Source organism: Colius striatus, unplaced genomic scaffold, assembly GCF_028858725.1.
Source record: "Colius striatus isolate bColStr4 unplaced genomic scaffold, bColStr4.1.hap1 scaffold_45, whole genome shotgun sequence".
NCBI lineage: Eukaryota > Metazoa > Chordata > Aves > Coliiformes > Coliidae > Colius > Colius striatus.
The window spans coordinates 196,811-210,000 of NW_026908526.1; the positions used below are offsets into that span (position 1 = coordinate 196,811).

General features: G+C 56.2%; 1 protein-coding gene across 1 annotated transcript; it reads right to left on the bottom strand.

Annotated features, from left to right (window-relative positions):
• Positions 1-1,561: 1,561 nt before the first annotated feature.
• LOC133629438 (DNA-(apurinic or apyrimidinic site) endonuclease-like) lies at positions 1,562-13,070 on the bottom strand. The gene is made up of 4 exons (XM_062020070.1): positions 12,953-13,070; positions 5,036-5,160; positions 3,527-3,713; positions 1,562-2,082 (listed from the first exon to the last, which is right to left on the bottom strand). The coding sequence occupies exons 1-4, from the start codon at positions 13,068-13,070 to the stop codon at positions 1,562-1,564; spliced, it is 951 nt and encodes a 316-aa protein (XP_061876054.1).
• Between the last annotated feature and the right edge of the window lie 120 nt (positions 13,071-13,190).

Sequence of the window (13,190 nt, forward strand, 5' to 3'; positions counted from 1 at the left end):
GATGAACTGGGGAGGGAACTGGGGAGGGATGGGGATGAGCTGAGAGGTCACTGGGAGGGAACTGGGAGCAACTGGGAGGGGACTGGGATGAACTGGGAGGGAACTGAGGGCAACTGGAGGGAACTGGGAGCAACTGGGATGAACTGGGAGGGAACTGAGGGGAACTGGAGGGAACTGGGAGCAACTGGGATGAACTGGGAGGGGACTGGGATGAACTGGGATCAATTGGGAGGGGACTGGGACAAATTGAAGGGAACTGGGAGGGACCGGGAAGAGGTTTTGGTTTTTTATCCCACTTTCAGCCAGTTTTGACCCATTTTTGACCCATTTATTCCATTATCCCCCAATTTTATCCCATTTTCAGCCAGTTTTGACCCATTTTGACCCATTTCCCCCCATCTTTGCCCCATTTCCCTCCATTTACGACCTATTTTTGACCCATCTTTGACCAATTTTGAACCATTTCTGACCCATTTTGACCCATTTATTCCATTATCCCAATTTTTTACCATTTTGAACCATTTTTGACCCATTTTGACCCATCTTTGACCAATTTTGACCCATTTCCCCCATTTTGAGCCATTTCTGACCCATTTTGACCCGGTTTTGACCCAGTTTTGACCCAGTTGCCCCATTTATTCCATTATCCTCCAATTTTATCTCATTTTCATCCATTTTTTACTCATTTTCAACCCATTTCCCCCCATTTTGACACATTTTCAGCCATTTTTGACCCATTTTGACTCATTTTTACACGATTTATTGCATTATCCTCCAATTTTGACCCACTTTCAGCCATTTTTTACCCATTTCGACCCATTTTTGACCCATTTCCCCCCATTTTTACTCCATTTATTCCATTATCTTCCAATTTTATCTCGTTTTCAGCCATTTTTGACCCATTTTTGACCAATTTTGACCCATTTTTTACCCCAGTTATTCCATTAACCCCCAATTTTATCCCACTTTCAGCCATTTTTTACCCATTTTGACCCATTTCTCCCCATTTTTTACCCATTTTGACCCCATTTATTCGATTTCCCCCCATTTTTTACCTATTTTAACCCATTTATTGCATTATCCTCCAATTTTATCTCATTTTCAGCCATTTTTGACCCATTTTTGCCCCATTTTTCCTCATTTTGACCCATTTTTGACCCATTTTTGCCCCATTTCCCTCCATTTTTGACCCATTTCCCATTTTCAGCCATTTTGACCCATTTTCGACCCATTTCCCCCCATTTTGACCCATTTTTGCCCCATTTCCCTCATTTTCCCCCAATTTTGACCCATTTCCCCCCATTTTCGGCCATTTTCCCCCATTTCCCCCCATTTTTGACCCATTTTTGCCTCATTTCCCTCCATTTTGACCCATTTTTGACCCATTTATTCCATTATCCTCCAATTTTATCCCACTTTCAGCCATTTTTGAGCCATTTCTCCCCATTTTGCCCCATTTCTGCCCCATTTCCACCCCATTTTGCCCCATTTCTTCCCCATTTCCCCCCATTTCCCTCCATTTTGACCCATTTTTGCCCCATTCCCGCCCCACTTTTGCCCCTCAGCCTGCCCCCTCCAGCGCCAGGTAGATCCCCACGGGACAGTGGTCGCTGCCCTGGGCCCGCTGCTCGATCCTGCTGTCGCACAGATCCTTCCTGCCCCTCTGGGACCACAGGCAGTAATCCAGCCTCCAGCCCACGTTCCTGGCCCTGGCCCCGCTCAGGTAGGTCCAGAAGGTGAAGGCGTTGGGCAGCGAGGGGTTAAACACCCGGAAGCTGTCGAGGAAGCCCGCCCCCAGCAGCTCCCGGAACGCCTCCCTCTCCTCCCGCGTGAACCCGGGGCTCCTCTTGTTCCCCGACGGGTTCCTCAGGTCCAAGGGCTGGTGGGCGACGTTGAGGTCGCCGCAGATGGCGACTGGTTTGGACCGGTCCAGCTGGGACACGAAGGAGCGGAAGCGCTCATCCCAGGCCTGCCGGAAGCTCAGGCGGCCCAGGCCTCGCCTGGAGTTGGGAACGTAGACGACGCGCAGGGCAGGGAACTCGGCCGTCAGCACGCGGCCCTCGGCGTCCAGCTCAGGGTCACCTGGCAAGGGGACACACAGACAGGGATAAAAAGGGGCTTTAGGGGCCCAAAAAGGGGCTCTAGAGGCCCAAAACGTCACTTTAGTCCTCAAAAATCAACTTTAATGGCCTAAAAAGGCACTTTAGTGGCTCAAAAAGTCACTTTAGAGGCCTAAAAAGGGGCTTTAGAGGCCGAAAAAGTCACTTTAGAGGTCAAGAAGGGGATTTATTGGGTCAAAAAGGGGCTTGAGTGGCCCAAAAAGGGACTTTAGAGGTCTAAAAAGTCACTTTTGTACCTAAAAAGGGACTTTAGTAGCTCAAAAAGGGGCTTTAGTGGCCCAAAAAGTCACTTTAGTGGCCAAAAAGTCCCTTTAGAGGCCCTAAAAATTCACTTTAGAGGCCTAAAAAGTCACTTTAGAGGTCAAAAAGGGGCTTTAGAGGCCTAAAAAGTCACTTTAGAGGTCAAAAATTCACTTGAGTGGCACAAAAATGGACTTTAGAGGCCTAAAAAGTCACTTTAGTAGCCAAAAAGTCATTTTAGAGGCCCAAAAAGTCACTTTAGTGGCCAAAAAAAGGCTCTAGAGGCCTAAAAAGTCACTTTTGTAGCCAAAAAGTCACTGTAGTGTCCCAAAAGTCACTTTAGAGGCCTTAAAAGACACTTTAGTAGCTAAAAAGAGGGTTTAGAGGTCTAAAGAGTCACTTTAATGGCTCAAAAAGTCATTTTATTGCCCAAAAAGGGGCTTTAGAGGCCTAAAACGTCACTTTAGAGATCAAAAGGAGGCTTTAGAGGCTCAAAAATGGACTTTAGAGGCCTAAAAAGTCACTTTACTGGCCAAAAAGTCAATTTAGAGGCCCAAAAAGTCACTTTTTGGCCTAAAAAGTCATTTTACTGGCCTAAAGAGTCACTTTAGAGGCCTAAAAAGAGGCTTTAGAGGCCTAAAACGTCACTGTTGTGGCTTTAATGGCTCCCGAGGGCCCCAAATGGCCACTTAAGGCCTCAAAATGGCCACTTAAGGCCTAAAAATGGCTCCTAAAGGGCCCCAAATGGCCACTGAAGGGCCCCAAATGGCACTTAAGGCCTCAAAATGGCTCCTGAGAGCTTCTGGTGGCCATTAAGAGCCCCAAATGGCCACTTAAGGCCTCAAAATGGTTCCTGAGAGCCCCAAAAGGCCACTTAAGGCCTGAAAATGGCCACTGAAGGTCCCAAATGGCCACTTAAGGCCTCAAAATGGCCACTTAAGGCCTCAAAATGGCTACTTAAGGCCCCAAATGGCCACTTAAGGCCTCAAAATGCCTCCTGAGACCCCCAAATGGCCACTTAAGGCCCCAAATGGCCACTTAAGGCCTCAAAATGGCTCCTGAAGGCCCCAAATGGCCACTGAAGGCCTCAAAATGTCTCCCGCGAGCCTGTGGCGGCCACCCAGGGCCTGGAAACGGCCAGCAGCGCCCCAGCTTTGGCTACTCACCCATGCCATAGGTGACAGCCAGGGGTTTGGTCCTGCTGAGCAGCCCCACGCCGCTGTAGCTGGGCCGGTCACTGGGGCTGTGCTGGTGAGGGAAGGCCCTGAGGCTCCGCAGCTCCTCTGGCACCGACTCGGCCCCACATTTGGTCTCCTGGAGGAAAAGGACGTCGGGGGCATCGGCCTGGACCCACTGGGGGGGGGAGGTGGGTGGGAAGGGAGGTTTTGGGGCGGTTTGAGGCGGTTTTGGGGCCGTTTTGAGCCTGTTTCAGGCGCCATATTGAGTCTCTTGGCGGGCGCCATTTCGTGGGGAGTTTTGAGGCATTTTTGGGTCATTTTCTGAGTCATTTCTTTGGATCTGTGTTTAAGAGGTTTTTTTGGGTCATTTTGGGTCTTTTTGAGTGATTGTGAGTCACTTTATGTGGTTTTTTAAGGCCTTTTTCCATCCATTTCTGGCGCCATTTTGTGTCTGTGGGGAGTTTCTGAGGCATTTTTGGGTCGTTCTGAGGCACATTTGGGTCATTTTTTGAGTCATTTCTTTTGATCTGTGTTTAAGAGGGTTTTTTGGGGTCATTTTGGGTCTTTTTGAGTGATTTTGAGTCACTTTTACATGGTTTTTAAAGCCGTTTTTGCATCCATTTCTAGCACCATTTTGTGTCTCTTTGTGGGTCATTCTGAGGCATTTTTGGGTCGTTCTGAGGCACTTTTGGGTCATTTTTTGAGTAATTTCTTTGGATCTGTGCTTAAGAGATTTTTTTGGGTCATTTTGAGTGATTTTGAGTCACTTTTAAGTGTTTTTTTAAGGCTTTTTGCATCCATTTCAGGCACCTTTTTTAGGCCTTTGTTGGAGCCATTTTGAGGCATTTTGGGGTTATTTTGGGCCATTTTTGGCTCATTTTAAGTACCATTCTTTAACCACTTTTTTAATAATTTTCAGTTTCATTTTCAGCTCCGTTTTGGGCTCATTTTGACCCATTTTAGCCTCATTTTGCCCAATTTTACCTCATTTCAGGCCGATTTTGGCCCATTTTGAGCCTTTTTCACCCCATTTTTGGGTCAAAATCCCTCATTTTTGGCCCATTTTCATTCCCCTCCTTTGAACCAACTTCTCAACCACTTCAAGACCCATTTTGGGCTCATTTTGACCCATTTTGACCCATTTTGGCCTCATTTTGCCCAATTTTACCTCATTTCAGGCCCATTTCAGCCGCCATTTTGAGCTTTTTCACCTCATTTTTGGGTCAAAATCCCTCATTTTTGTCCCATTTTCATTCCCTTCCTTTGAACCAACTTCTCAACCACTTCAAGACCCATTTTTAGCTTCATTTTGGGCTCATTTTTACCCATTTTGGCCTCATTTTGTCTCCATTTTGCCCCGTTTTCCCTCATTTCAGCCGCCATTTTGAACCTTTTTCACCCCATTTTTGGGTCTAAATCCCCCCTTTTTGGGTCTTTTCCAGCCCCATTTCTCTGGGGCGCCCCAGTCTGGCCCAGTTTCAGCCCAGTTTAACCCACCTCCAGGCCTCCTTTCTTCACCCAGGCCCTGAGACCGTCCACGTTCCACGACGTCACCTTGAAGTTGAACCTTCGCCCGTCTTCCGTCGTGTCCCGGGGCAGGGGAGGGGGGGACGTACAGGTCACTGGGAGAAACTGGGAGGCCTCTGGAACTTACTGGGAGGGACTGGGAAGGGGGTTGGGGTGGTTTGGGGGGGGTTGGGGTGGTTTTGAGGTGGTTTAAGGGGGATTTGGAGTGGTTTTGGGGCACTTGACGGTACTGGTTTGTACTAGGAGGGCACTGGGAGTTACTGGGAAAAACTGGGAAGGGAGGTTGGGGTGGGTTTGGGGTGGTTTGGGGAGGTTTGGGGTGTTTTTGGGGTGGTTTAAGGGGGATTTGGGGTGGTTTTGGGGCACTTGATGGTATGGTTTGTACTGGGAGGGCACTGGGAGTTACTGGGAGGGACTGGGAAGAGGGTTGGGGTGGTTTGAGGGGGATTGGGGTCACTGGGAGTTAATGGGATCTACTGGGAATTACTGGGAGGGGGATTGGGGTCACTGAGAGTCACTGGGAGTCACTGGGAGGGGGTTTGTGGGTCACTGGGAGTTACTGGGAACAACTGGGAGGGACTGGGAGTGGGTTTGTGGGTCACTGGGAGATAGTGGGACGGACTGGGAGGGGGTTTGGCGTCACTGGGAGCCACTGGAAGCTACTGGGAGGGACTGGGAGGGGGTTTAGGGGTCACTGGGAGTCACTGGGAGCTACTGGGAGTCACTGAGAGGGGGTTTGAGGTCACTGGGAGTTACTGGGAACTACTGAGAGGGGGTTTGTGGGTCACTGGGTGTTACTGGGAGTCACTGGGAGCTACTGGGAAAAACTGGGAGTTACTGGGAGAGGGGTTGTGGGTCACTGGGTGTTACTGGGAGCTACTGAGAGTCACTGCGAGTTACTGGGAGGGGGTTTTAGGTTGACTGGGAGCTACTGGGAGGGGCTTTGGGGTTACTGGAAGCTACTGAGAGGGGGTTCTGGGTTACTGGGAGTGACTGGGAGCTACTGGAAGGGACTGGGAGGTGGTTTGGGGGTAACTGGAAGTTACTGGGAGACCCACCAGGCCCGTACTGGTCCGTACTGGTTTATACTGACGCCTCTCACCCTCTATAAGTCTATAACTTAACCGACAACATGTATTTTTTCAATGGGAGATGAGGAGAAAAAGAGTGTGGTATTGAAGAGAGCTCCCACAGGAAAGCAGCTGCAAATCTGACACAGTGCTGGCAGATACACTGCATGGGGACCTCTTTATCACTGTAGTTGAGGTCTGCCTTCCTGCTTTCTTGTAGCTCCCATACGCAGTCGTATAACTTAAGCGACAACATGTATTTTTTTAATGGGAAATGAGGATAAAAAGAGTGTGGTATTGAAGATAGCTCCCACACGCAAGCAGCTGTATATTTCCAACATGTATATTTCCAATGGGAGATGAGCCGCCCCCGCCTAAATTTCGCAAACCCACGCCTGCTACGGGCCTTGGGACTGTTGTCCCTCTCCACCGTCACCCCAACAACGACTTCCCTGTGACGCAGGCTGGTCCCGCCCAAATTCCGCAAACCCAGGCCTGCTGCGAGCCTGGGGACCGTTGCCCCTCTCTGCCGTCAACCCGACAACGGGTTCATTGTGACACACGCCGTCCCCGCCCAAACCTTGCAAACCCAGGCCTGCTACGGGCCTTGGGTCTGTTGCACCTCTGCTCCGTAACCCCGACAACAGGTTCAATGTGACGCAGGGTGCCCCTGACCAAATCTTGTAAACCGAGGCCTGCTGCGGGCCCTAGGTCTGTTGCCCCTCTCCGCCGTTACCCCGACAATGGGTTCATTGTGACAGAGGCCGCCCCCGCACAAACCTTGCAAACACAGGCCTGGTGCGGGCCCGGGGTTTTTTTCCCCTCTCCGTCACCACTCCAACAACGGGTTTATGGTGACACAGGCCGCCCCCGCCCAAACCTTGCAAACCCAGGGCTGCTGCGGGCCCTGGGTCCATTGCTCCTCTCCGCCGTCACCCCGACAACGGCTTCCTTGTGACGCAGGTCGCCCCCGCCCAAGTTCCGCAAACCCAGGCCTGCTACGGGTCCGGGGACCGTTGCCCCTCTCCTCCATCACCCAACAACGGGTTCATTCTAACAGAGGCCGCCCCCGTCATAACCTTGCAAACCCAGCCCTGCTGCGGGCCCGGGGTTTTTTGACCCTCTCCGCCGTCACCCCGACAACGGATTCATTGTGACGCACGCCCCCCCCTCCCAAACCTTGCAAACCCACGCCTGCTGCGGGCCCTGGGTCCGTTGCCTCTTTCCGACGTCACCCCGACAACGGCTTCCTTGTAAAGCAGGCCGCTCGTGCCCAAATTCCGCAAACCCAGGCCCACTACAGGCCTGGGGACCTTTACCCTTCTCCACCGTAACCCCGACAACAGGTTCATTGTAACGCAGGCCGCCAACAACCAAACCTTGCAAACTCAGGCCTGCTGCGGGCCCTGGGTCCGTTGCCCCTCTCCGCCGTCACCCCGAAAACGGCTTCCATGTAACGCAGGCCATCCTTGGCTAAATTCCGCAAACCCAGGCCTGCTACAGGCCCGAGATCCGTTCCCACTCTCCGCCGTCACCCCGACAACAGGTTCATTGTGATGCAGGCCGCTCCCGCCCAAACCTTGCTAAGATAGGCCTGCTGCCAGCCTGGGGACCGTTGCCCCTCTCCGCTGTCACCACAACAACGGGTTCATTGTGACACAGGCCGCCCCTGAACAAATCTTGAAAACCCAGGCCTGCTGCGGGCCTACGGTTTTTGCCCTTCTCTGTCGTAACCCCAACAACGACTTCCCTGTGACACAGGCCGCCCCGCCCAAACCTTGCAAACCCAGGCCTGCTGCGGGCTCTGGGTCCGCTGTCCCTCTCCGCCGTCACCCCGACAACGGGTTCATTGTGACGCAGACCACTGCCGCCCAAGCCGTGCAAACCCAGGCCTGCTGCAGGCCCAGGATCCGTTGCTCATTTCCGCCGTCACACCGACAACAGGTTCATTGTGACACACACCTTCGCCGCCCAAACCTTGCAAACCCAGGCCTGCTGTGGGCCCTGGGTCCATTGTCCCTCTCCTCCGTCACCCCGACAACGGGTTCATTGTGACGCAGGCCGTCCCCGCCCAAATTCCGCAAACACAGGCCTGCTGCGAGCCTGCGGACTGTTGCCCCTCTCCGCCATCACCCCGACAACGGCTTCCTTGTGACGCAGGCCGCCCCCAGCCAAATTCCTCAAACCCAGGCCTGCTACGGACCCGGGGTTTGTTGCCCCTCTCCTCCGTCACCCTGACAACAGGTTCATTGTAACACAGGTCGACCCCGCCATAACCTTGCCAACCCAGGCCAGTTGCAGTCCCGGGATTTTTTGCCCCTCTCCGTCGTCACACCGAAAACAGGTTCATTGTGATGCAGGCCGCCCCCGCCCAAACCTTGCAAACCCAGGCCTGCTGCGGGCCCGGGGTCCGTTGTACCTCTCCGCCGTCACCCCGACAACAGCTTCCTTTTGACGTAGGCCACCCCCGACCAAATTCCGCAAACCCAGGCCTGGTACGGGGCCGAGGTCCGTTGCACCTCTCTGCCGTAACCCCGACAACGGGTTCATTGTGATGCAGGCCGCCCCGCCCAAACCTTGCAAACCCAGGCTTGCTGCAGGCCCTGGGTCCATTGCCCCTCTCCGTCGTCACCCCGACAACGGGTTCATTGTGACGCAGGCCGCCCCCACCCAAATTCCGCAAACCCAGGCCTGCTGCGGGCCCGGGATCCGTTGTCCCTCTCCGCCGTCACCCCGACAACAGCTTCATTGTGACACATTCCGCCCCTGACCAAACCTTGAAAACCCAGGCCTGCTGCGGGCCCAATGTTTTTTTCCCCTCTCCACCGTCACCCCAATAATATGTTCCCTGTGACGCAGGAGGCCCCCCCCCATATTCCGCAAACCCAGGCCTGCTGCGGCCTTGGGGCTGTTGCCCCTCTCCGCTGTCACCCTGACAGTGACTGCGTTGTGACGCAGGCTGCCCCCGCCCAAATTCCACAAACCCGGGCCTGCTATGGGCCCCAGGTCCGTTGCCCCTCTCCTCCGTCACCCCGACAACGGCTTCCTTGTGATGCAGGCCGCCCTCACCTAAATTCCACAAATCCAGACCTGCTACGGGCCGGGGGTCCGTTGCCCCTCTCCGCCGTCACTCCGACAACGGGTTCATTGTGACGCAGGCCATCCCTGCCCAAACCTTGCAAACCCAGGCCTGCTGCGGGCCCGGGGTTTTTTTCCTCTCTCCGTCATCACCCCAACAACGGCTTGATTGTGACGCATGCCGCCCTGACCCAAACCTTGCAAACCAACGCCTGCTGTGGGCCCTGGATTTATTGCCCCTCTCCGCTGTCACTCCGAAAACGGCTTATTTGTGACGCAGGCCGCCCCCGCCCAAACCTTGTAAACCCAGGCCTGCTGCGGGCCTTGGGTCTGTTGCCCCTCTCTGCTGTCACCCCGACAACAGGTTCATTGTGACACGGGCCGTCCCTGACCAAACCTTGAAAACGCAGGCCTGCTGCGGGCCCTGGGTCCGTTGCCCCTCTCCGCCATCACCCCAACAACGAGTTCATTGTGACGCACGCCACCCTCGCCCAAACCTTGCAAACCCAGGCCTGCTGTGTGCCCTGGATCCGTTGCCCCTCTCCGTCGTCACTCCGAAAACGGTTTCCTTGTGACGCAGGCCGCCCCCGTCAAACTTCCGCAAACACAGGCCAGCTGCGAGACTGGGGACCTTTCCCCCTCTGAGACGTCACCCCTACAGCGGGTTCATTATGACATTGGCCGCCCCCGCCCAAACCTTGCAAACCCACGCCTGCTGCGGACCCTGAGTCCGTTGCCCCTCTCCGCCGTCACCCTGACAACGGCTTCCTTGTGACGCAGGCCGCCCCCACCCAAATTCCGCAAATCCAGGCCGGCTGCGACCCTGGGGACCATTGCCCGTCTCCGCTGTCACCACGACAACAGGTTCATTGTGACACAGGCCGTCCTAGCCCAAACCTTGCAAATTCAGGCCTGCTGCAAGCTCGGGGTCCATTGCCCTTATCTGCCGTCACCCCGACAAGGGCTTCCTTTTGATGCAGGCCGCCCCTGCCCAAATTACGCAAACCTAGACCTGCTACAGGCCCGGGGTCCATTGCCCCTCTCCGCTGTCACCACGACAACAGGTTCATTGTGACGCAGGCCGATCCTGGCCAAATCCCGCAAACCCAGGCCCGCTGCGGGCCCGGGTTTTTTTGGCCCTCTCTGCCGTCATTCCAACAATGGCTTCCTTGTGACGCAGACCGCCCTCATCCAAGTTCCGCAAACCCAGGCCTGCTGCAGGCCCGGGAACCGTTGCCCTACTCCGCTGTCACCTCAAAAACGACTTCCTTGTGAGGCAGGCCGCCCCTGACCAAATTTCGCAAAACCAAGGCCCGCTGAGCCTGGGGAACGTTGCCCCTCTCCGCTGTCACCCCGACAATGGGTTCATTGTGACACAGGCCGCCCCCGCCCAAACCTTGCAAACCCAGGCCTGCTGCGGACCCGGGGTCCGTTGCCCCTCTCCGACGTCACCCTGACAACGGCTTCCTTGTGATGCAGGCGGCCTCCGACCACATTCCGCAAACCCAGGCCTGCTGCAAGCCTAGGGTCTCTTGCCCCTCTCCGCCGTCACCCCGATAATGGCTTCATTGTGACGCCGGCCGCCCTCGCCCAAATTCCGGAAACCCAGGCTTGCTACAGGCCCAGGGTCCCTTCCTCCTCTACGCCGTCACCCGGACAACAGCTTCATTGTGACGCAGGTTGCCCCCGCCCAAACCTTGCAAACCCAGGCCTGCTGCGGGCACTGGGTCTCTTGCCACTCTCCGCCGCCACCACGACAACGGCTTCCTTGTGACATAGGCCTCCCCCGATCAAAGCCCGCAAACCCAGGCCCGCTGCAGGCCCTGGGTCTGTTATCCCTCTCCGCCATCACCCCGACAACGGTTTCCTTGTGACGCAGGCCGCTCCCACCCAAATTCCGCAAACCCAGGCCTGCTACGGGCCCCGAGTCCGTTGCCCCTCTCCTCCGTCACCCCGACAACGGGTTCATTGTGACGCATGCGGCCCCCGCCCAAACCTTGCAAACCCACGCCTGCTGCGGGCCCTGGGTCTGTAGCCCCTCTCTGCCGTTACCCCGACAACAACTTTCCTGTGACACAGGCCGCCCCCACCCAAATTCCGCAAATCCAGGCCCACTGCGAGCCTGGAGACCGTTGCCCCTCTCCGCTGTCACCCCGACAATGGGTTCATTGTGACACAGGCCGCCCCCGCCCAAACCTTGCAAACCCAAACCTGCTGTGGGCCCTGGGTCCGTTGCCTCTCTCCGTTGTCACCCCGACAACGGCTTCCATGTGACGCAGGCCGCCCCCGCCCAAATTCCGCAAACCCAGGCCTGCTACGGGCCCTGGGTCCGTTGCACCTCGCCGTCATAACCCCGACAACAGGTTCATTGTGACACAGGCCGCCCCCGTACAAACCTTGTAAACCTAGGCCTGATACGGCCCCTGGGTCCGTTGCCCCTCTCTGTCATCACCCCGACGTTTCCTCATCTCCATTTTCACCCTGGCAACATGTCCATTGTGACACAGGTTTCCCCTATGAGTCCAGCTGCCGTTCTTTGTCTCTGCCGCACCTCCCCCCATCCCCCTGACAACCCCACATACTATTCACTGTGATACAGGCTGTTCCCCTCCCCGCCCCAACCCTGCACCCTGTGGCTTGCTGCAAGCCCAGCCGCCATTAACCCCTCTCCACCGTCACCCCGATAAAAGGTTCATTGTGACACATGCCGCCTATTGGAGCCTGGTTGCTGTTCCCTGTCTCCGCCGCGCCCACCCCCTACCCAAACCCCACCGCCCCCCCACCCCATGCCGAAACCCCCCCTGCTCGCCTGCCTCTTTTCTCTGCCCCACCCCTCCTCACCGGCCTCGCACACGGTTCACTGTGACACAGGAACACACACACACCCCACACACCCCCATCTGATTCCTGGACCGTGTGGCTTGCTTCCTTGCCCAGCTGCCCCTAAGGGAAGTTGAAGCGGGGAAGCTTTAGGACCCAGCGCCGTCTCTTCCTGCTTCCCAGCTGCGCGGGAGAAGGGAGTCCCGGCGCCGTGCAGTCTCGACCCCGGGCTCCCAGGGCACACGCCCGTGCTCCTGCCCCGACTCCCGCGTTTCTTTCTCAGTCAGTCACTCGCCCTGCTGCAGTCCTGCCTGCCGCCCGCCCCCCCTTGTACTCCACCTGCCGACCCGGCTCCGCAGCGCCATCCGACCTCCCGGGCTCCGGCAGTGTTTGCCCAGTCTACCCTGCTCCGCAGAACCACCCGGTCCTCCTTTCCCGCTCCGGCGGCGCCGCCAGGCCTACCCGGCTTTGCAGCGCCACCTGGACTCTCCGGCTCTGGTGGTGTTTGTCCGGTCTACCCAGCTCCGCAGAAACACCCGGTCCCCCTTCCCCGCTCCAGCGGTGCCGCCAGGCCTACCCGGCTCCGCAGCGCCACCGTCTCCCGAGCTCTGGTGGTGTTGACCAGCACTTCCCAGATGCGCAGCACCACTCATTTTCTCTTTTCCGGTTCAGCGGTGCCGCCAGACCTTCCCTTCTCCAGAGCGCTACCACCCGGTCTCCCGTGTTCCGGCGATGTCGCCAGGTCCACCCGGCTCTGCAGCGCCACCCGGCCTCCTGGGCTCTGGCGGTGTTAGCCAGGTCTACCGGGTTCTGTAGCGCCACCTGGTCACCCGTTCCCGCTCCTGCGGTGTAGCCAGGTCTACCCGTCTCCGCAGCACCACCCGGTCTTACGGTCTCCAGCGTTGTTGGCCAGGTCTACCCTGCTCGGCGGCGCCACCCAGTTTCTTCCTCCCTCTGGCGGAGCCGCTGTGCCTTCCCGGCTCCGAGATGCCGCTGGGTCTATTTACTTGTTCCGCCAGGTCCACCCTGCTCTGCATCGTTTCGCGGTCTACCCAGCACCGGCATGACTTGAGCCTTACAGACCTTCGGGGTAGACCTGTGCTCCCTGCGGCTGCCTTGGTGTTTTCGAAGGGGTCGCTGTTTGGCGCTGCCTCCAA